At 36.1% G+C, this 22329-nt stretch overlaps 1 protein-coding gene across 1 annotated transcript; it reads right to left on the reverse strand.

Moving 5' to 3' along the window:
• Positions 1-12617: 12617 nt before the first annotated feature.
• Positions 12618-13243, reverse strand: LOC133815929 (uncharacterized). The gene is made up of 3 exons (XM_062248685.1): positions 13145-13243; positions 12884-13049; positions 12618-12812 (listed from the first exon to the last, which is right to left on the reverse strand). The coding sequence occupies exons 1-3, from the start codon at positions 13237-13239 to the stop codon at positions 12720-12722; spliced, it is 354 nt and encodes a 117-aa protein (XP_062104669.1). The 5' UTR covers positions 13240-13243; the 3' UTR covers positions 12618-12719.
• Positions 13244-22329: the final 9086 nt, after the last annotated feature.

The following is a 22329-nucleotide window of genomic DNA, read 5'->3' on the forward strand; positions in this document are numbered from 1 at the left end:
GAGGGATGAAGCAGTTACAGTCCAAGAGTATTCCAATAGTCAAAGTCCTATGGAGTAATAGTTCTGAATATGAGGCAACGTGGGAGTTGGAGGAAGACATGCAAGGCTGGTATCCGGAATTATTTGGCAAGTAAATTTTGAGGACGAAATTCTTTTTAGTATGGGAGAATTGTAGAGTCCAAGAACTTTACTTAGCTAGTTAGATAGTGGTAGTAATAATAGTAATAGTTAGTAGTAGTTATAGTATGTTTATGACTGTGGATTTTGGTTCAAGCCGAGACTTAGTTGGACACTCGTAGCAACACTTGAAGATTTTATAAGTTTAACATATAGTTTAAGAATATTAATTATAACCTAAGGTTTGATTAATATGATTGATTAAGAAGATGATATTTATTATACTATAAGGTTTAGATAGACCTAATAAGATATTAACACTTGTCATGTGTATGTTTAATGAGAAATTAAGTATTTTTGAGGAATAAGTTTATTAAGGGTAATATTTGAAAATCCTAGAGTTTGCCAACAGCTTTGAAATCGTTAAAGGACTTAGTCAAGGCTGTTTACTCAATTCAAATTAGGCTGAAAAAGTGTAATTACGTGTATAATATTTCAGCATATGCCGATATATCACAGCTCTAGGGGGCGATATATCGCCATACGGGGATACGAAAAACACGTAGCTTCGCACGACCACCTCGACGAGCCTCGGGCATATGAAGACAGGCGATATATCGCCTATGGTAGGCGATATATCGGCCCTAGGGCATAATTTTTGAATGATTTTGAAACCGAGCTCATTTTAATCCTTAACCTCTTGATAAGCCCGGAATCTTTTTGACCGAGTCTTCAACCTCTGCTGGACGATTATTCAAATGTTTTTCAATTAAAAAGTCATTATTTTATTCGAGCTAAATGAAGATCTTTTCATTCTTGAAATCTATAAATAAGACCTAGTACCCAGCCATTTCTTCATTCTTCAAGCTGAGTTCAGAGACTACAAGCTGCTAAGATTACTTTAGAGTGTTAAACACTTGGGTTGGGGTTATAAGCTTTATCATTATAAGCTTATCAAACACTTGGGAAGTAAGGTTCATAGTATATTTCAGTTTCAAGGTGTAGTTCAGGTATAGCAATTTCAAAGGTATTCCTATTGTTAGTTCTTTTCAGTATCGTTTCATTAGTTTTTCTGTACTCAATTCCTAACTCCGTATTCTTTATTTCTGGTTAGGCATCTAAGTTCTTTGAACTTGAGGTTCTTTTTGGTAAGTATCTTCTCGATGGTTTAGTTCATTCCTTTCATCTTTTTCTTTTAGAATACTCACCTTTCTCAATTATGGTTTTAGGAGTGTTCCAAAATCCTGACCTTGTTCTCATCATTCCGGAATATTTGGTAAGGAAAATAGGGTAGTTCTTATGTGATATATGTTTATATAAAAGTGTTATGATGATGCTATAGTATGTTTCTATGTTTTATGATATATGTATGATTGGGGCTTATATTTGTTAGATAGAAAACCCTATCACATTTATGTTTTGGGGCTTATAGTTGCTATATAGCAAACCCCAATAGTTATATGTTTTTGGGGCTTATAGTTGCTTAACTAGAAAACCTCATTATAGTTCGAGGCTTATAGTTGCTTCGTTAGCAAACCCCAATAGTCACCATGTACATGGGTTAGAATTATGATATGTGTTATAGTATTTGATATATGTTCATAGTTTATGTGTATGATTATGTTCATGCGTGTAGTAGATTTTCCTTGCAGGGCATTAGGCTCATTCCTTTATGTTTTATATGTGCAGGAAAATAGTAGGAGTGCTAGAAAGAATCACTCGGAGGCTGGTTTTGTTCCACAGAGAAATAGGTCACCTCCAAGACTCTAAGCAAATCATGATGAGAGCAACGGAGCAATACGTTTTAGTAATTAGACTATTTAGAGATTATCATACTGTAATAGCAGCCTTAGAGGAGATATGGGAAACAATGGATAATGAAGATGAATTGCCGGTAGCAATGAGATATTAGTTTCTCTTAATTAGGTTCACTTCAAAAATGGAATTTCAGTTTACAAATGAGCAAAAGCATAGAATTTTTACAAACCTTCCTCGAGGGCATTTTGAAGCACATGATAATGAGGACTATGAGGGGTTACATGATGATATGCTAGATGAAGGATCGGATATAGAAGATCCCAATTTTTAGAATACTTAGTTTTATTGTTTGTTTTAATTTATTATTTGTTTTCTTTTATGGTTGTAAATAGTGAAAACTTTCTTTTCAAAATTAATATCATGGTTATTTTGTTATCATGTATGAGTTTGATTTTCTTTTGCAATCATAATAATAATAAATAAAATAAATAATGTCTAAGTTCGGTGAGGGTGGATACAAATCAATGAACGAAGTTTCTATATTGAGAGTTAGGGGGCCATAGTAGTGGGAACGATTTTACTGATCCCAGCCCACCCTCGATATGGTTAACTTTGGAACAAAGGTAAGTTTCAAGCCTGAGAATTAAGTCATATAGGGTGATTAGAAACAGACTTAGAAAATAATAAAGATGGCTTGTTTTTCTAAGTATAGAAACCCACTCTAATAATAAAGAAGACTTATATAATCTTCATAAGAAGTCATAATCAATAGGTCCGAGTTATGTTTGTTTAGATTAAGTTTTGTCTTAGAGCCTATTAGGGTAAAGTTCTGACATGTTTCTCTCAACTGTTAGAACTCTGCTGCAATGTCGCTCTAAAGATCTGCTCGCACCAACGGAAACGCCTCCAACGTTGCTCCAGTGAACAATGAAGCCCCTTCGATTCGTAGAAGGGGAGTGTGTGCTGCTGCCAGCCACAATGCGCCACTGATGCCACCAGCTGACAACACTACAGAGATCGCCAGACTGCGACAACAAGTTGATGAACTATTGCAGCAACAGCGACAATAGGCTCAGCCTCTGCCGCAGCCACAGCCACAACAAATGGCCTTAGCACCCCAACAAGTTGGTCCATATGGGGGATGGCCAGTGGAAAATTATGCGCCATATCCAGTACAGCACATGGAGCCAGTTTATGAGCAGTTCCGTAAGCAACACACTCTGAACTTTGAAGGGACTACAGACCCCTTCGAGGCAGAAGCGTGGCTAAGGAACATGGAGCCAATCCTGACGCACATGAACCTCAGCAACACGGACCGCATATTCTGCATTTCGTCCTTGCTCAAGAAAGATGCCAGGATAAGGTGGGACTTAGTCTAGAAAGCACATGATGTTTCCACCATGACTTGGACTCGATTTGTGGAGTTGTTCCACAAAAAGTACTATAATTTGGCTATACTCGCTTCAAGAGTTGAGGAGTTTGCTGGCTTGAAGCAAGGAAGTTTATCAATGGCAGAGTATGCTCGGCAGTTCGACCGTTTGGCTAAGTTCGCACCAGAAATGGTTCTAACCAACTATCTAAGAGTGTCTAAGTTTATTATAGGACTTTGACCGAAGATCGAGCTAGGGGTTAAATTAGCAAACCCAGAAAATACTACTTATGCCGACGTTCTAGTCGCATTTCCCGCTATTTCTCAAATTACACTATATATCCTCGATTAATCCCGACATACCCAAATAATCACCAAATACTATCCATTACCCGATAAATCCCGACTACGCACTAAGTTCCCAAAATACCCTAGGCTCTCCCCGAGCTAGGTATTTGACCTCGTTGTGACTTTTCTGCTAACCCGTTCACTAGGATCGTCTCGGACCACACATCTCAAATGTATCTCCATAACACTGGGGTCTCACTCGTAATGCATACTGTTGACGCTGTTTTTCGTCAACTCAAATAGGAGAGCATTTAAACAAGAAAATATTGAAGGAAATAAGCAAAGATGAACACAAGAGGTTTTTTACGTGGTTCAGCAGTTAAATCTGCCTAGTCCACGAGTCTATGTTATTAGAACTTGGAAGTTTTCTGGAAACTTTTCAGAGAATAGATGCCCAGAGTTTTTTCTCCAGAAATCAAAATTTGGTCCTTTACAAATGGTGCTTCCTTCTCTAGTTATAGGGAAGGTTTGCAGAATTCATTCCCACATATCTCGCGAAGATATTCTGTAAATCAATTAATATAATGCTATTTAATGTATTATTTCCTATATACATGGAAACGTCCCATAAAATGTGGGATCGAATAACAGATTAAATAATATCCCTTAAACAATGGGATTATACAACAATAAATATGTTCACATATAACTGATTGAATCAGGTACGAGATTCATCAAATCTCTGATACTAGCAGTCGATCGCGAGCTTGTCACCTAACTTTGCATATGCTCGGAACAAATAACTATTGATGAAGTCATCTCATTTGAGCTTATACTTCCCAAGTGTGAGCCATCTCGTCTGAAGACAAGAGATGTATCATGAGAAAATATATACAAGTGTCAAACCATGGCCATTGCGAGCTCAGAGAATACTTGAGGCTACACATCCTTGTGCTTTTCGAGGTCGTTACTTACAACAAAGCAGCTCGACTGAAGGATCATATGATGACCGTGTATATTTTGAGCTCACACCTAACGAGCCTAGATTTCGGGATCACAATCTCATGCTCAAAATCTGGGTGTAACAGATACGTAATACAAATATACCCTCAACAAGTCAAAAATTACAAATATGCCCCAATTTACAAAGACAGACCCACATGCATATTTAATACATGTAGACATGCATAATTATTCACATTACCGTATAAATAATTTATACCACATAATCACACATATAGTCAATTAATTCCACATATAAATATGATTATGCCCTCCTAGCACAATAATCAAGGCACCCGGCCTTAATAGCAAATTCGCGACTTTACAATTACATCTTGTGATACATATGTGAGGCTATTTTACTCACAATTCTTTGTTGCTCGTATCCCACCTGCTGAACTCATTGACCATGTTGACATTAAGCAAGGATCGAACGAGCCCCTAAAGGACTACATGCAGAGGTTCATGCGAGAGGTTGCCCGATCAAAGACGGTCAGTGGCGAGGGAAAATTGATGGCCATCATGGATGGAATCTAATTAATGGGTACCCTATGGACTGGCTTAAGGAGGAAAATTATCTACTCCACAAGAGACTTCTTAGATCGAGCATACGAGTTCATTAAACTAGAAGAGGCCATCAGAAGAGTAGAGCAAGCCAATCAGGTAGGTTTTAGTACTACCTTTCCAACCAAAGACAATCGAGCTCCAAACCAGAACCAAAACCAAACAACAAATGATAATGGCAATGGAAATAATAATGGACAAAGAGGTGGAAAATGAAATAACAACTCAAACGGTAGCATTAATAAAGACAAAAAAAGGCCCAAAACTAATGATAAGCCACGAGAGTACAATCCTCGTTTTACCACTTACTCCATGCTCTTAGGGTCACGAGCAGAAGTCTTTCACGCTACACAAGTCGAGTTACCTTATAGGAAACCTAATCCCATAAGGAAAGACATAAGTAAGAGAGACACGAACAAGTTCTGACGCTTCCATAACGACTATGAACATGACACCAACAAGTGTGACGAGCTCAAGGATGAAATCGAATTTCTCATCCGCCAAAACCATCAAGCCATGAGAAGGTATGTTTGATATCCTACTGATCAAACCTAACCTATATCTCTTGATGTGAATGCAGAAGCTCAACCATTATAGCCAGATCATGTAACTGGTTAGCTAGATATGATATGCAGAGGACCACAAAGTAATGCCTTTTCGTCTAAAAATACACTGGTGCGACGTATCAACGACTGGTAAATATGATGTTCAAAGACCAAATAAGTAAGAAACATGGAGGTCTATGTTGATGACATGCTGGTAAAATAAAATAAAAAGTTGGGGGGCACGTGAAGGATCTATCATAATGCTTTGTTGTCCTTAAGCATTACAATATGAAGCTTAACCCTTTAAAGTGCTCGTATGGGGTAAACTCGGGCAAGTTTCATGGTTTCATTGTCAACGCAAGAGGTATAGAAGCTAACCTAGAAAAAAATCAAAGAGTTGATCGATATGAAATCCCTGATCTAGATAAAGGAAGTACAGAATCTAATGGGACAAATTGCAGCCCTCAGTAGATTTGTCTCAAAATCCACTGAAAAATGCGTAACCTTTTTCAACCTGCTAAGAAGAAATAACAAGTTTGAATGGATGGAGAAATGTGAAAAGGCTTTCCAGGAAATTAAGAAACACTTGACTTTGCCTTCAGTCTTGTCGAAAACGATTGAGGGTGAAATTCTATACTTGTGTCTAGCAGTCACTAAATACGCTGTTAGTGCAGCCCTAACCCGAGAAGCAAATAGGACCCAACATCCGGTATATTATATAAGCAAAAGGTTGGTCGGGGCGGAATCATGGTACCCATTAATTGAAAAAATGGCTTGCTGTAACGTCCTCCTAATAAAGGACCATTACATTGTGTACTTTAAATAGTGTCAGACTTGCTAATCAAGTCATTTGGTTATAAACGTGTAACTAAGGTTAATGTCAAAGGTTAGGGTTAAAAAATTTGGTCAAAGGAAACGTTGAATTTTCATTTGAAATTTTCATACATACATGGGATCCCAAAATATAACAAACATATGTTTAAAAGGGTATATACAAATCAAAAGTAATAATCAGCCGGCCTAAGCGGCAAAATAAGGGATACGACCCTAGTTCCCTTGAGATATCCTTAGCTGTGGTGGATAAGCAGCCGCATATGTACACATTGCCACTGAAGCTCTCCAACTCGTGGCTGGTCAAGCTTTCCTTTTCCCTTACTTGCACCACATAGCACCCATGAGCCAAGGCTCAGCAAGAAAACTTAAACATGTGCATGAACAGTAAATACATATTCCAAATACATATCTAGCATGCCCAGCAGTATTAACCTACTCATGCATGCATACAATTACAAATAAATGATTATTGGAACATCCTGGGGCTTGCTACCCTGAATAGTTAACTTGAGGCCCTATGCCCTAGCTATGTGATCATAGAGTCACCTGGGGCCCTTACCCTTAGCTCTAAGTAACTAGCCAAGCGCTTTGTTTTCCAACAACCATAGGGTCGACCTACCTAATAATACATCCTTGATTGGGCCTAAGCCTCTCGACTAGCGTGCTATTGCTGCCCTTGACCAATAAGTCAAGGCTTTAATCAGACATTCAGATAACCAGACAATCAGATACAAATACAGATAAGCATACTTCAGACAATACAAGTATGCATACATATAAATTATGATATCTTAACCAATCAAGCATAAACATAGTAATAACCATGTTCCTTAACGGGGTCGAGCTCTACCTATGCAAACAAGGCAAGAATTCATTAAATAATTATCCAGACACAAAGCATTCAAGCATAACCTAATTCACGTTCATTCTCAGGGGTCGAGCTCTATTCATAACTATAATCAACAGCCGGGCCAAGCCCTAATCATATATATCATGTATTGGGTGCCGTTTTCTTACCTTAGGTCCGAGTGCAAAGTGTATTAAGAATAACCCTCGAGCACAATCCTGGTTCCGAGCCCCTAGCGATATCCTAATAACAACCAATAGAAGATCTCATCAAAACGAGTGAATAAAGGCTTTCGAACCGATACCTAGCCTCCAAGACATTGAATTCTACTAAACTGGGTAGTAGGATCGATCCCGAGCCTTTAGGTTTGAGTTCTCGCACTCAAAAACCCTCTCGGGGCTCAAAACCCTTTAAGCATCACGACTCAAAATAAAGGAGTCGCAGCCCGCCCCAAGTCAGAGAGTTGAACCTCTCCTCTGTTTCAACCCGCATTGCGGCGCTCCCAAGTAGGCGTCGTAGCTCAAATGGCCCAAAGGCACCTCCTTCTCCCAACATTGAGAGAGTCATAGCGCCCCAAGAACAAGGTCACGACTCGACATAAAAACCCTATTTTTTCTTCGTTTTCTTCAAGCCAAATCCCTCCAAAAACCTATCCCAACATAGATAAAAATCAAAAGTAAAGAGCCCAATCAATTCAATATCTCAAACCCAACAAAACCCAAGTAAGAGCTTGGCCAAAACCCCTTAAATCCCCAAAATTAGATCTAAGTTTTCTAAACTCCAAAAACTCAACTGAAAATCAGAAAACACAAAGATTTAGGGTTGGAAATTGTTAACTGCATTGCCCCAATCGATGGTGTGAGTCTTTCCCCAAGAAATATTGAGCCTAAGCTAGCCTCAATTCTCCTTAAACAACAAGAATTCCCAAGGAATTTAGAGAAAAATGTGTAACCGAGAGAGAGAGAGAGAGAGAAGGTGAATGTGTTTCCTCTGTATTTGTGAGGTCGTACTCTTGAACTTGGTCAAGTTCGAGGTGTGTGACTCTTTTTCACACTAAAAATCTTCCTCAAGTACTCCTTCTCCTGTACTGACTTGAGCTACTACACCTCGAGTTCTTTAACATGAATGTTGAGACTATTCCTCTTCTCCTCAAGCACTTCCAGCTAACGCTTGAGTTTTTTCCCTGACTCCTCGAGCACCTTGATCACTTTTCTTTTATTATCGATCTTATTATTTTTGCTATCGAGGTCCCTCTGCAATTCCCGAGTAGCTTGAAACTGGAGAGTATGGATGTCTGTGTTTCGCAGCATCCCGCGATTTCCTCAAGGCCTCCTCAAGTTTGATTGCTTCGGCGTGGGTGTTCGTGAGAGTAATAACACCCTACATAAACAAAGCAAGATGGGATGAAGCACATGAAAGGAATAAACAAGTATAAGACTTGGAAGAAAAAATTGATATGCAAATAAAGAGTGACTCATCGAAAGGATCTTGAACAGTGCTCGTCCAATGCTGGAGTCGACCAATGCATTTCGATACTTGAAGACAACATCAATGCTCGATGAGTGTTCAACATGGGTTTGGACCCAGGAAGATATGGAGCAAGAAGTTTGCCTTCAGTTTCTCCTTCACTTATTACTTCTCATCTGCGAGGGAACCCATTCCGCGGGCAAGGGATGAAGTGTCCTACTGCTCAGGAGCAACAACAGGAGGAGTGTTTGACAGTTGGCTAGAAGGCGTCATTGGAGGAGTAGCAAAATATTAGCAAGCAGGAGGATCACTCCTATGTTGTTTTGCTATTAGCTCTTCACTCGAGCCGGCTCCCAGAGTCACCTTTCTCTTGGTGCTCTTTTTGGCCAGAGCTGGAGGGGAAGCATAGAGATTGAACATCTTTGAATCAAATAAGGCTGTAGTAAAAAAAATGCAAGTGTATTAGATTATGGAAAAATATAAATAAGCAATACACTTATGAAAAATGTTATATGACTTAGAAGACTTCTCAAAATAGCCTACGACCACATTATACACACAATAAAAAGGAATACTATATTACGTGGAATCCACTCATCCTCGTCAAAAGACATGGACTCTCCCAGATTATCGTCGGTTACGAGCAGTCTACAGTTCTTTTCTTCAAAGGGAAGTCGATATAAGACCACTGCTCGCCTGGCCATCTCCACAATAGGAATGGGTCTATCCCATGGCCAAGGAAATAAAGGAAAAATGAAGAATGTAACCTCATAGACTAAAATTATTACTTGCTTGTTGAAAAGCTTGATTATCTGTAACCAGGGAAGTTGTTAGAAAATTCTCCTTATTATAATTGCCCACATTGCTCCTAAACATGGGCTCAGTCAAGAACTCTCTGGTCTTGTCCCAGTGATAGAAGTAGAAGAACCCAGTACCTTTATAGCCTGGATTTTATTTCAAATTAAATAAGTAATGGACCCCATGAGGAGTAGGAGTGGCCCATCCTTGATTGTGATAAAGGATAAATAAGGTTGAGAGCAATAAGTATCCATATGGGGTTATTTGAAAATGAGCGACGTTGAAGAAATTTGTGACCCTCCTAAAATAAAGATGGAGGGGGAGACTGGTGCCTGCTTGAATATAATACTCAACCAGGCACTGTACGCACCACTAGGACTATGCGCCCGATGGTCAGGTCGAGGAAGAACTATATCTACCCCTCCCCCCCCCCCCCAAGTCCATTTCTTTAAGGATACTCCCCAAGTAACCCGCTCGAGAGAGTATTGACTAGAGCCACATTACCACTTAACCTGCCTCCTCGAGCCAGCTTTTCTCTTTGTAACAAGTCTTATGATATTGGTTAGCTGCTCATCGTCAAAATCAATCTCATCACTAGGCACTTCTTGAGGTTGTTCCTGCGGTTGCTCTTGTGGTTGTTGTTGTTGCTCGGGTTGTTCTCTTTCTAGTTGTTCGAGCTTTTGTTGTATGGGCTGCTCAACATTTTTCCCATTGGTTGCATACCTAGCAACCTAAGGATCTGTAGCAGAACTGTGTCTGGTCGTTTGCTTGATACTAGCCATATTTGAAGAACAGAAAGTAACAATTATGGCGTCTTCAAAAAATGAAGACCTACTTGTTGCCTTTCCTCTAGTCGGAATTCCAACCAGGAGTTGATCAACAAAGTCAGGATGCGCAATAAAAGTCCAATTATTTTGGAAGGAATTTCCTTATTCCTTGTTCTAATTCCTCAATCATCCGTCAATATTTCTGATCGGGAACAAAATGAAAATCATAATGAGAGTGCTCACCAGATTCATCAGATGGTTCCGGAATATCATGATTGTGGTCAATATCTGGTCGACTCCGTTCCACTTCATCGACCAGTGTCTATAGCAAGCCCGAGTCAATAGAATAATCACTCCCCCAGTGATCGTGTGCATACATCTAGTGAAAAGTAGAGGGGAGGTGAGTTATTCGACCATCCTATGTGTGTGCCTTACTAAGTGTGATATGTTCGAGAAACACGATTCTACGCTTGAGCATAAACCAGTGTGAATTTAAAAGGAAAACCTAAGACCTAAAATCATTTTTCTACTTCCTAAACAGACATTTTCCTAGAAAATCAATGATTTTTTGCAAAAAAAAAAAACCAAGATTTTATTTAAAAAATCAAGAACATACATATACAAAATCTACGAAAATTGCATGGAAACTATGCGAGAAGTAACAAAAAGTCATGCAAACACAAAAAATAAAGTTAGAAACTTAAGGCAATGAAAATTTGGTTGAAAGACTGGGAGAATGAGGGGATTTTTGGAAGAGGAAGTGAAGGGAAAGGTCATGGGTTTGAAAGGATTTTAGAGATAAAGAAAGCTTGGGAAATTTGAAAAAGTAAAGAATGAAAGGTTATGGGAAGACCTACTTATAGGTAACGACTCGGAAGGGAGCAGAAGACGTCATCTTGAAAAATTCATTATGAGTTTTTGGGGTGATGTGATGTCATGCACGTGGGATGGTGAAAAGGTGCCTCATTTTTCGCTAAAATGGTGCAATGATGGTAGAGTGGGAAAGTGTGGCAGATGCTAACGAAACCCAAAAGTCGTCAGTTGCGTATTCGATGAGGCGTGGACATTGCGTATAAAAAGCAAAGCTATGAGTTGTAAAGTGATATTAAGAAGGTGAATAGATGTTTACCTAGTTGACTAGGGTTGTAAACACCAAGGTTTTATGTTGTAAAGTGCTGGTCGCCCTAGGATAAATATGGAGGGAAAATGTTTAACCCAATTTTTACTTGATGATGTATCTTCTATGAAAGAGACACGTGGCATCATACCACATTAAATTCAAGAAGCTGGTCGAAAGGAATAGCTGCTCGAGGAGGCTGCGTCGGAATATAAAGATTGTTTCGCAATGATCCAATAACTTACTCGATGATGGAGGAGACTAGTACCATCACATGAAGTTGCTCGGAGTACAAGACTTGCTCGATGAGAATGAGGCTTTAACCCAAAGATTCGGGTTTCACAAGACACTATCAAATATCCTAAGATATTTATGTAACTGATATTTAAATTGTATTATTTCTATATTATTTGAATATGTAACTGAATGTACTAATCCCACACCGACACGTGTAGGGCCTAGATTTTCTTGTAAGGGCCAATAGCCCATTAAGACTCTCTATAAATAAGAGGTTTATTCAATCTTTAACCCTGAGGGAAAAGAGCACAACAAGGAAAAGGGGCTTTTACTTCGGTTTTTAAGCTTGATTTACTTCGGTTTTCGCTAAAATTCGCAACCGCAGTAGTTCGGAGCGAAGTAAAAACTAGCTAAAAACCGAAGTAGAATCCCCACTTTCTACTTCGGTTTTTACATAATAACCGAAGTAGAAAATGTATATACGCTAGCATCCTGGGCACTTTCTACTTCGGTTTTTAGGGAAAACCGAAGTAAAAGGTGTACTTTCTACTTCAGTTTTATCTAAGAACCAAAGTAAAAGGGCACTTTCTACTTCGGTTCTTAGGTAAAACCGAAGTAGAAAGTGCACATTTTACTTCGGTTTTACCTAAAAACAGAAGTAGAAAGTGCCCGCCTTTTTAATTTAATATATGTTTCTAATTATTTTTAAATGGATGGTTTCTATTTATATATATATATATATTTTGGCCTAATTTTATTTAATTGATCTAATTAATTTTTTTTTTTTGGCCTAATTATTTTTCAACAATTTAATTATATGATATTACAATTATATATATATTTACAATTGAAATTGGTTAAGAGTTTTTTTTGAATGAAAATATGATAACTTTTATTAATTAAAAATGTTGTACATAAACATATAAAATACAAGTACTTAAGTAAGATAACTAGCCTTAACATTAATACATTTACAAAAGACTAAACTTACAACTAAACAAAAATAGGCTTACTGATAAATGTATGGTATCAATTTGCCTAACCATTCGTGTTGGATTGGCAAGAGGTCTGCAATCTCACAATATTGCGTCTTCCCACCAAACTGTAAAATTAATAAATATAAATTAATTTCATAGATTATCGATAGCAAATAAATTATAAAAATGAACTTACTTTTTCTTTTAGGGTAGTCATTGCATTTGATGCCCGTACAAGATCTCTAATGTACTTCAAGACATAAAAACCACATTCATGACTTTGTGGTTGTCTTGGACATGTAACATTGAATATCTTTGTGGGATTGCCGAGTAATGCATTGGAAGAAGCTCTATAATATGCACTATTTAAAAAGAAAATTAACAAAAGTTATTAAAATGTAGTAACATGTAATATTTGTTGCATATTAAGAAATATTTAAAAAAATTTAAAACTTACCTCATTATCATTGAATCAATTTCTTCTGGATGTTTGTGTGATTTCAATGGATCTAAGAACACGAATTTTCCTTTTGGCATAGCAATCACCAACATCCAATGTTCCCTAAAATAGGAAGCGTATGTTAAGTAAAATAATTAAATTTTTAATATATGACTAATCAAATAAGAAAATTTTACACTATTTCTTACCGTATGTTCCAAGGTATAAAGTAAAGTTGACCAACTCTATCCATGGTCATCAAACAATTCGCCAAGTCAATGGTTGATCGCTCTACATCGTTAACATTATTAATGCTAAGACGTTCAATGTCATAAAACTTGTAATAGACACGCTGATTTGGAAATAGGGTCTCCCAAATGCATGTGCAAAATTTTCTTTAGTGTTAAATATTTTGAAAAATTTCGGCAGAGTTTCCCCTATAAATAGGACTTCCCAAACCTGTAAACATTCAATGTCTATGAAAATTTTCAACAGATCACAGAGCAGTACTCATAACTGATTCTAAATTCCTATCATTCCAAAGAACTAGTTTAAGGGATACCTTAATCCGAATATCATTGCTGAGCCTCCAATCATATGCAAGGTAGCAACTTGTTCCACATCCTCTGAAGTTAGGAATATTGACTCGCGATTCATGAATGTTGGGTCCACTGGAATGGAGACGACTGAGTTTATTCCCTTAACTCTGCAAAATTCTCTCACCATAAACTGAAGGCTAACATGGATGCGATTCATGATGTGATCGGCAAATGGTTGGCCTTCGGTCAGAGTGTTTTCTGGATTGACGTGAGACCCAGCTGATGACAGATGCGGGCTAGTCATAGGAGGTTTTGACATATCCTTGGATGAACTTTTTGACATAGGAGGTTTCTTTCTTAGAGGACCCTACGCAACATCAAGTAAAAATAATATTAAAATACTGGACCAACAAATATTTTAATAGGTAACAAATTAAATAATTCGTTTATACCTGGTTAGTCATAATTAAATCTTTTGGCCAAGGAAGGAATGTGTCATAAGTATCTCGAACATAGTGTATCTCCCCAACAGAACATGGGATTTCAGCATCCTCTTGTAACATTTTGGTGACTCGCACCCTCGCGTATTCGTCTGTCAGTTGAACACCATGAATAGTCAGAGGACCCACCCCATCAATGATAACACCCTCTGCCACCACATTATGAATATTATCCGAACAAAGTAACACATCCTGCATGTACGGTGTGTCATCCTGCATGTACGGTGTGTGGTATTCTTCGTCGCTCTGCTCGTCATCATTGTCGTGTTCATCCATATCATCTATCCCACCTGCTTGTTTAGCTTTTTCCTCCTCTAAAGCTTTAAGTTCTGCTTTGAGCCTCGCAATTTCTGCATCTTTCTTACTAACAACATCAGCCATTTCTATTGCTATTTTTGGTTTTCTTCCAAAGACGGACGAAATCTTTGCAAACGCCTACAATAATTAACCAAATTTATTTTAAAACTAAAATATTATAGAATTAAGTTAAATGCAACAAATAAAAAATAATATCATACCCAAGTGCTCTAACACGCCCTGGGTGTTCAGGTGTCCCTAAAGCTTGCGTTTATATGTCATTCCGACCCTTTGCAATGATTTCTCCACTACTAACTTTTTCTTTCAGCTCATTCTGTGGAACAAACCAGTGGTCACTTATATTAGTGACTTATAAGAACTTTATCATTCCTAAATTACTTTAAAATACTTGCTTGAAACCACTTACAATTCTTGCTTCAATTTGTTTGTCCAAATCTGTGACAAGAACCTTCCTCTTTTATCGTGCTCTTATTCATAACAAGTTGACAGTTATAAAATAGTGATGCGAATTACTTACCAGGTCCTCTCTAACATTGGCAAGCCCTCTACGAGATGTACGATGCCTCGAAGTATATTTGAGAGCTCTTTCACGTTGTGCTTCCCGCAAAGCTTACATTAAATAGGTAACAATAAGTTTTTAAGCAATTATTAGTATTTCAAAACTAATAAATCATATACATAATAGATATACATAATAGTACCATAAACTCAGGAGATAAACGGTGGCTAACAGATGTCCTCCAATCTTCTAGGTCAAGTTCTGGATATTTCTTAGGAAGGATTTGGAGTTCATCTATCAGACCGTCTTCTGCCAAAGGGTAGATGTAGTCACTAGTGATGTTGGTCTTAAAATCTCTCATCATTCTTCCCGCACTTTTCATTAATTCTGGTTTCCAATTTTCTGGAATGTTAAAGGCACCCTGAAATATAAAGAAAATGATTAATGAAATGCAAAGTAATTCATGAAAATGATCAATATATTAAAGTAATTAAAATATTCATAAAATATTTTCTTACATATACATCCTCCCATATTCTATTCTTCAATTCCTGTGGGACTTGTCTCCAATCCTTATAATTGAGAGAGACCGTTCTCCTAGTTTTAACTCCAAGGTACGATTGCATCTCACTATATGATTTCCCTATAGGTTGACCTTTATCATTAAACTGAATATTTCTCTTTATTCCCTTAGCTTTTTTATTATTGATATTGTTCTTCTTTGTTGGGCCTCGCCTATTTGGTGTGTTCTCCCCTTCAGAAATTGTCATCTGCACATAAACAAGAATTAACGTTACAATTATGACATAAATAAATACATATTTAACATAAAAATGAATATATTACTCACTGGACACATTTTCTTTTCTTTTTTCTTTTCTTGGTTGATCCACAATCTACCCATATTCCGTCTCTAATATCATTTCTAATGTATTCCCCATCATCATCAACTTCATGGAAATCATGGATTTTCTCAACTTGCTCATGTATTGGTTGTCCAACAATAAAATTGTCATGGAACAAATCATCGTTTTCTTCGTCATTTTCATCTTCTATAAACTGCCTTTCCGGGGTTCGTAAAACAACTGACCATTTATCATCAGCAGGATCAGTTATGTAAAACACTTGTTTTGCTTGGGTAGCCATGATGAAAGAATCATTCTTGTGACCTTTCTTACTTAAATCAACCAAAGTGAATCCAAGTTCATCAATTCTAACCCCAACATTGTTGTCCACCCAAGAACACTTGAGCATAGGAATTTGAAATAAGGAATAATCAAGCTCCCATATTTCTTCAACAACCCCAGAATATGCCATAGTACCAGCAACTGGATTATTGTCTTTTGCACTAGCGAAATGCACTGCTTCTGCCACAATACTTACTCCACTATTTTGAACCATTCGAGCATCATCTCATGACTTTGTGTGAAATCTTTTTCCTCCAACAATGTAAGCATTGTGCTTTATTACATGAACACTTGGTCCAAATGATATGCGTTTTAACTCTGTCGACACTCCATGGTTTTCTTCTCCCAACCTTGCTAGAATAATATTTTTCAACCATCGACTAAATGTTTTATTGTGCTCATCTATAATCCATTTCTGTTTATTTTTAACCTTGTTGGGAATCATTGATTGTAATAACTCCATGTGCTCACTACAATACAAAGTACAACATATTAAAATTTCAATTATACATAAAAATGAGCATAATGTTTATTAAATCTATAACTTACGTTATATAGGGTTGAACTTCGGGATTGTTTTCCAACACAACTAAGTGAGCTTGATCTAATTCTGCACGAGATATGGTCACTACTGTTCCTTTCCCTCGTAATCCTCTATCAACTCCATCCGAGTTATTCTGTGGTTTGCTAATTCCGATTGTGTCGATTCCAACCATGTACTCTGAACAAAATTCCACAGCTTCTTCAGCTAAATAACACTCAACCATACAAGCTTCAGGGCGATGGTGATTACGTACATATCCTTTCAACTTCATATTCCTTTCAAATGGATACATCCATCTCGCCCAAACTGGCCCACACAACTTGGCTTCTCTTACTAAATAGACCATCAAATGTATCATGATGTCAAAAAATGATGGTGGAAAATATTTTTCAAGCTTGCATAAAGTTTCAACTATTTCATCATGCAATGCATTCAACTTCTTCATTTCCAATTCTTTTCCGCATAGTTGATTAAAGAAGATGCACACACTTGTCACACTATCTCTAACTCTTTTTGGTAAAACTGACCGAATGGCAATTGGAAGTAATTGTTGCATTAATATATGACAATCATGTGATTTCATTCCAATTAACTTCAAATCTTCCATAGACACCAAGTTTCGAACATTCGATGAGTAACCATCAGGCACTTTCATCCCTGCCAATGATTGACATACGGCTTGCTTCTCTTCTTTAGACAATGTAAAACAAGCAGGAGGCAAATATGTGCGAGCCCCTTTTTCTTCAGGTGCCAAGCGGTGTCTTATACCCATTTCAACAATATCTAAACGACTAGACAAACCATCTTTGGTTTTACCTGGGATATCAAGTAATGTACCGATTATACTTTCACATACATTTTTTTCTATGTGCATGACATCCAAGCAATGTCTAACGAGTAAATCTTTCCAGTAAGGAAGTTGAAAGAAAATTGATTTTCTTTGAAAACATCCATTGACTTTTTTGTTTTTATTCTTCTTCCCATACCTAAAGTCAACTTTTTCTACTTCCTTAAGAATTTGCTCACCTGACAATGGCAAAGGAGCAATGTCTCGTTCCACAGTACAGTCAAATGCTTTTTTTTTATTTCTGTCAGGATGACTTAAATGCAAATATCGTCTATGACCCATATAACACATTTTGCGTCCATTTGACAAGCGACGGGCCCTTGTGTTGGTGCAACAAATTGGACAAGCTTGGTAACCTTTTGTGCTTAAACCTGATAGGTTACCATATGCTGGAAAATCATTAACAGTCCATAACAACACCGCTTTCAAATTAAACACTTCTTTTTTAAAACCATCATATGCCTCAACACCATTTTCATACAACTCTTTCAAATCATCAATTAATGGTGCCAAGTAAACATCGATATCATGTCCTGGTTGTTTTGGGCCCGAAATCATTAATGAAAGCATCATGAACTTCCTTTTCATCACCAACCAAGGAGGAAGATTGTACATAACTAGGAAGACAGGCCATGAACTATGCCTACTACTAAGAGATCTATGCGGGTTTACTCCATCAGCAGCTAAACCAAGACGAAGATGTCTTGGTTCATTTTTGAATTCTGGATTGATATAATCTACCTTCTTCCAGGCCTGTGAATCTGCAGGATGCCGGAGTTTACCATCTTTCACTTGTCCAGTCTCGTGCCATATTAAGTTCTTAGAGTGTTCTGCACTTCGATATAATCGCTTCAGCCGCGAAATCAAAGGTAAGTACCATAGCACTTTCTGAGGAATAAGTTTCCTAATCTCTTTACTTTTGTTAGGTTTGTACCGTGATAAACCACATTCTGGGCAAGCGTCCATGTCTGCATACTCCTTACGATATAAAATACAATCATTCAGACATGCATGAATCTTCTCATACTTCAACCCTATCAAACTTAATGTTTTCTTTACTTCATATGTAGACTCCGGAAAACAATTTTCTAGCGGCAAAATCTCCTTGAAAGCAGCTAAAAATTGACTGAAACACTTATCACTAACTCCATTTTCTGCTTTTATGTTATAAAATTTAACCATTGTGGGCAATCTTAGTTTATTGCAACCACTGAACAATTGTCTGTCTGCATCTCTAACCATACTATCAAATTTTTCTGGATTATGAAAAAACTCTTCTTGTGCTTCATCAAGCAATTCTATAGGATGATCATCAAAATCATTACTCTCAAAATCATCTACACCTCGCCTACCTAATGGATATGGGTCATCATTTAATAATTCTCCATGCCAATACCATTTACTATAACTCATATCAAATCCCTGACAAAATACATGATCCTTTATCATGGTAATATTCCCCTTTACTCATTACCACAATCGATACAAGGACAACGAATTTTTTGTGGATCACTACAATTCTTTAGGCAAAACTCTAAAAATTTGTTGAATCCATCTTGAAATTGTGATGTTTCTCTCCTCTCAAGCATCCATGATTTATCCATACTAATAAAAATATTCAATTCCTAATAAGTTAGAAAAAAAACTTATATTAGGTTCTAGTCTTATAAATTTTTTTAAAAATTCGACAGAGTATCCTCTGTTTCTATAGCATACCGTAATTTCATAATTACCTATAAAATCAATACAAACAAACACAATAATCAAGCATATATGAATCCATCATTATTAGGTTCTAGTCTTATAAATTTTTTAAAAAATTCGGCAGAGTATCCTCTGTTTCTATAGTATACCGTAATTTAAAAATTACCTATAAAACCATTTAAAACAAACACAATAATCAAGCATAGATGAATCTATCATTATTAGGTTCTAGTCTTATAAATTTTTTTAAAAATTCGGCAGAGTATCCTCTGTTTCTATAGCATACCGCAATTTCAAAATTTCCTATAACAACAACACAAACAAACAAAATAATCAAGCATAAATCAATCCATCCTTATATCACCACAGCACGCAAATTTCCCAGAGCCTACTTCACTAATTTTCAAACATAACTTTCACTAAATCTAATATGCATGATTACATTAGTCTTATCTTTATACATAAATATTATAGTAATATAAATACAAAAAATAACTAACCTTCAATATTAATCTTCAATGCACCCGAAATGAACAACAAAGTTCACCACTCAATCAACGACCCTACTAAAACATTACATAATTAATTATCAAATCAATAAATAAAAAAAATCAAACTAGTTAATGAAACTAATGAACAACACTTTGATCATCTTCAAGCTATTTATTTTTTTTCAAATATTTAAAAAACAAATTTATCTATTGTCAAAATTTCTAAAACTAACTAATATGCATATATATATTTATAATAAACCTAATTTTTATCACATTATTTAAACTAACAAAATAAACAAATAATTATAAAAATTAATAAAATATTAATTATATTAATTTTAAATTCGGAATAATAAAAAAATTAAAAAAAACATAGAAAATTAAAAAATTATCATCAAAACCACATTTTAGTAATCTATACCTGTTTTGAAGCTCAAAATCCCCTTGCAATGTCAAAAATCCGGTCAAAATCCGGCAAGAAACACCACTTTCAAATGGAGAAAAAACCCATGGCCAAATGCTTTTTTTTCTCTAAAAAGAAAAAAGATTTTTGGACTATATTTCGGTTTATAGGGTAGAAATATTGCAAGAAATAAAGAAAAAACAAAAAAAAAAAGGCTTGGAGAATCAAAATGGGTGTTGGCTCACAGTGGTTAATGGAGGTTTTGGGGGTTTCTTTTTGCACAGAGGGTAGAGAGGTTTTGAGAAGATGACCGTTCGGGTCTAGGGAAGGGACTTATAAAGCACTTTTAACTTCAGTTTTTGGTAAAAACCGAAGTAGAAAGTGGACTTTCCACTTCGGTTTTTACCAAAAAACCGAAGTTAAAGGTCCTTAAGTCATACCCCTTGGACACTTTTAACTTCGGTTTTTTGTTAAAAACCGAAGTGGAAGGTACACTTTCTACTTCGGTTTTTACCTAAAAACCGAAGTTAAAAGTGCACAAGGGCCGCGTTTGGTTTGGCCAGTTTTTTGCATTTTTACTATCTCTAAACATAATATAAGGGCTTGTGCAAACAAATACGGCCCTCTCCACTATGAATTTTCACTTCGTTTTTTTAAAAAAGCGAAGTAGTAAGTAATTTTTTTCAGAGCGCCAATTTGAAAAGCAAAGTAAAAGAGTTTGAAAATGTTTTTACTTCACTTTTTTTGTATGCTCACTATAAAAACCGAAGTAAAAACCTATATTTCTAGTAGTGGAAGGAGAGAAAGAGCTAGAGATTTCTTTTGTAAACATTTTACAGACATAACTATTCGAAGTGTATTCTTTTATTGGCTTAAGAAACTTAATTGAACCTTATTTCTTCTTGATCTTAAGTGTGGCTCTTTTCCGATAAATAAAAGTGCAAGTGGACGTAGGTCAATACCAACTTTTGGGGCCGAACTACTATAAAATTCTTCATACTGTTTACTTGATTTCAGTTCATTTAATTCTTATTTTTTCGTATAAAGTGACTTAGTGCACTAGTCAACAAAAATAAATTTAAAAGATAATAATTGATTGCAAGCGAAATCTACATTACCAAATTAAGTGTATGAAACTCATTTTTTTTAATTCTTACTTATTAATGAAATAATATAAACTATAATTTTATTTTTTTCAAAAAGCTAGGAGGGTCATGGGTCATGCATTGCCATTAATAAAAAAAATTGAAGTATACCCCAAGCTCTATCATTAGCTGATATACTTCAATTTTTTTTATTAATGATTATTTAGTCATTTGTTAAAAAAATATAAATTTATGACTAATAATGATGAGTTTTAAGATTATAGCGAGAATAATTTTTTTTTAGTACTTCTAACCATCCAAATTTAAGTGTAATATATATGTGTGTTGCTATATTAATATATCACTAATGAACTCTAGTTTTTGTTCATCAGTTACACAATACAACCCAAATTACATTAACATATTAAGATTATTATTAATATATATATATAGGGAGCAACTACAACGCATCCTTTTTTTTTGTAACACCGGTGCATCCTTTTTCTATTTCGGCACCTGAATAGTTATATTCCTAATTTTTTATATGATGGTATACATTATAGCTATCTAGAATATCTTATAAAATTTCAAGAAATTTAGAATAAATTATGGTACCGAAACAGAGTCTAAACTGTCTGTTGTACGCGTGCCTACGCGTGTAAAATTTGACAGTTTGAACTCTATTTTCGGCTTCGTAAACTATTTAGAATTTCTTGAAAATTTGCAAGATATTCTAAATACCTACAATGTACATCGTCATATAAAAAAATTTGGGATTATATCTATCCAAGTACCGAAAATAGAAAAGGATGCACCGGTGTTGCAAAAAAAGGGATGTGTTGTAGTCGTTCCCTATATATATATATATTTATTTATAAAAGAATACAATAATAATTTCTAACACAGCGTCAAATTAATGTGTTTATTATGTCTTTCCTTCCTAATTTCTCCTCTCTACTTAGTTTGGTAAGAGGGATAGAGAGGTTAGAAGGAATGGAGAGTATGAAGGAGAGAGAAGATTGTAGCTCTCATTTATGTTGTTTGGTATTAGAGATGAAGTTGGAAGGGTGGAGAGAAAATATT

Source organism: Humulus lupulus, chromosome 2 (assembly GCF_963169125.1).
Source record: "Humulus lupulus chromosome 2, drHumLupu1.1, whole genome shotgun sequence".
Lineage (NCBI taxonomy): Eukaryota > Viridiplantae > Streptophyta > Magnoliopsida > Rosales > Cannabaceae > Humulus > Humulus lupulus.

Excerpts from the sequence above, each read along its gene's own strand:
- LOC133815929 (XM_062248685.1), bottom strand. The coding sequence starts at position 13,239 with ATGTTGGTGATTGCTATGCCAAAAGGAAAATTCGTGTTCTTAGATCCA. Across the intron at positions 13,050-13,144 it reads ATTGATTCAATGATAATGAG|TGCATATTATAGAGCTTCTT; the intron begins GTAAGTTTTAAA and ends CTTTTTAAATAG. Across the intron at positions 12,813-12,883 it reads TGACTACCCTAAAAGAAAAA|TTTGGTGGGAAGACGCAATA; the intron begins GTAAGTTCATTT and ends TTAATTTTACAG.